Source organism: Cynoglossus semilaevis, chromosome 8, assembly GCF_000523025.1.
Source record: "Cynoglossus semilaevis isolate Cse_v1.0 chromosome 8, Cse_v1.0, whole genome shotgun sequence".
Lineage (NCBI taxonomy): Eukaryota > Metazoa > Chordata > Actinopteri > Pleuronectiformes > Cynoglossidae > Cynoglossus > Cynoglossus semilaevis.
Window position 1 is genome coordinate 25,834,302 of NC_024314.1, and position 1,019 is coordinate 25,835,320.

The 1,019-nt window shown below is 43.6% G+C and overlaps 1 protein-coding gene across 1 annotated transcript in view; it reads left to right on the top strand.

Annotated features, from left to right (window-relative positions):
- LOC103382893 (3-oxo-5-beta-steroid 4-dehydrogenase-like) overlaps positions 1 to 1,019 on the top strand; it is a 4,796-nt gene that overhangs the window by 2,085 nt on the left and 1,692 nt on the right. The window contains exons 5-6 of the mRNA XM_008315866.3: positions 378 to 500; positions 604 to 713. Of these exons, the coding sequence (XP_008314088.2) occupies positions 378 to 500; positions 604 to 713 (233 nt within the window). The remainder of the gene's footprint in view (positions 1 to 377; positions 501 to 603; positions 714 to 1,019) is intronic.

A 1,019-nucleotide genomic window follows, 5' to 3' on the forward strand; every position in this document is an offset into this window, starting at 1 on the left:
TAGCATCCCTGCCTTAGAAGCAGAGAGCAGAGAGTCCTGGGTTCGATTCCCAGAGGAACTACATGCTTGGCGCCTGCTAGGGGGCAGCCTGCTAACAGCATATCTGCTGCTAAAACAAGAATTTCCCAAATATGGGATCAATATAGTATGCTTTCTTTTTTTCCCCTAGAATTTAAAGTAAAGGTACAATGATGAAAAAAAAAACTCTTCCCGTCATAAAGGGTGGAGGTTTACATAAACCTCAAGCAGGACCAGAAAGTCATGGTATCGTACACAAGTGCTCAAGGTCAGGAGGTGAATACCGGACAGTAGCCTTTGTTGTTGTTTCATATTCTAACTGTTGCATTTTGCCTGTCTACTACATGTGTCTCTGTCAGGCACTGGAGGCCTGCAAAGAAGCTGGACTTGTGAAATCTCTGGGCGTGTCCAACTTCAATAAGCGACAACTGGAGCTGATTCTCAACAAACCTGGGCTCAAACACAAGCCCGTCTCAAACCAGGTGCAGAAACAACTGTAACTGACGGACGTTTGACTCTTCGCGAACACAAGTGAAAAAAGTAAAAAAGAAACTTAAAGCATTTTTTGGTCTCGTTTACGCGCAGGTTGAATGCCATCCGTATTTCACGCAGCCGAAGTTGCTCGAATTTTGCCGACAGAACGATATCGTCATTGTGGGATACAGCCCATTGGGAACGAGCAGGGATGCATCCTGGTGAGGCAGATACCTACTCTGACACTCAATATAATTTGTTCATAGGTAACTACCTGAAGCCAGTGTCCTTGGCCTGAACAGGGACTTTGTACTTGTAAAGATTTCATATATTACATCTGCTGTACATGGGACTTGAACCACCCCTGTTTTTATGCTTCACCCATGAACTTGATGCATTTGTGATTTACGACTGTAGTACTAAAGAACTTTTTTATATGGAGATAGAGACGTACAGCTACTTTACTGAGGCTGTCTACAGGTGTTATTTAGTCTTTGTTTATCTTCATGGCATTGACAGGCAGGACT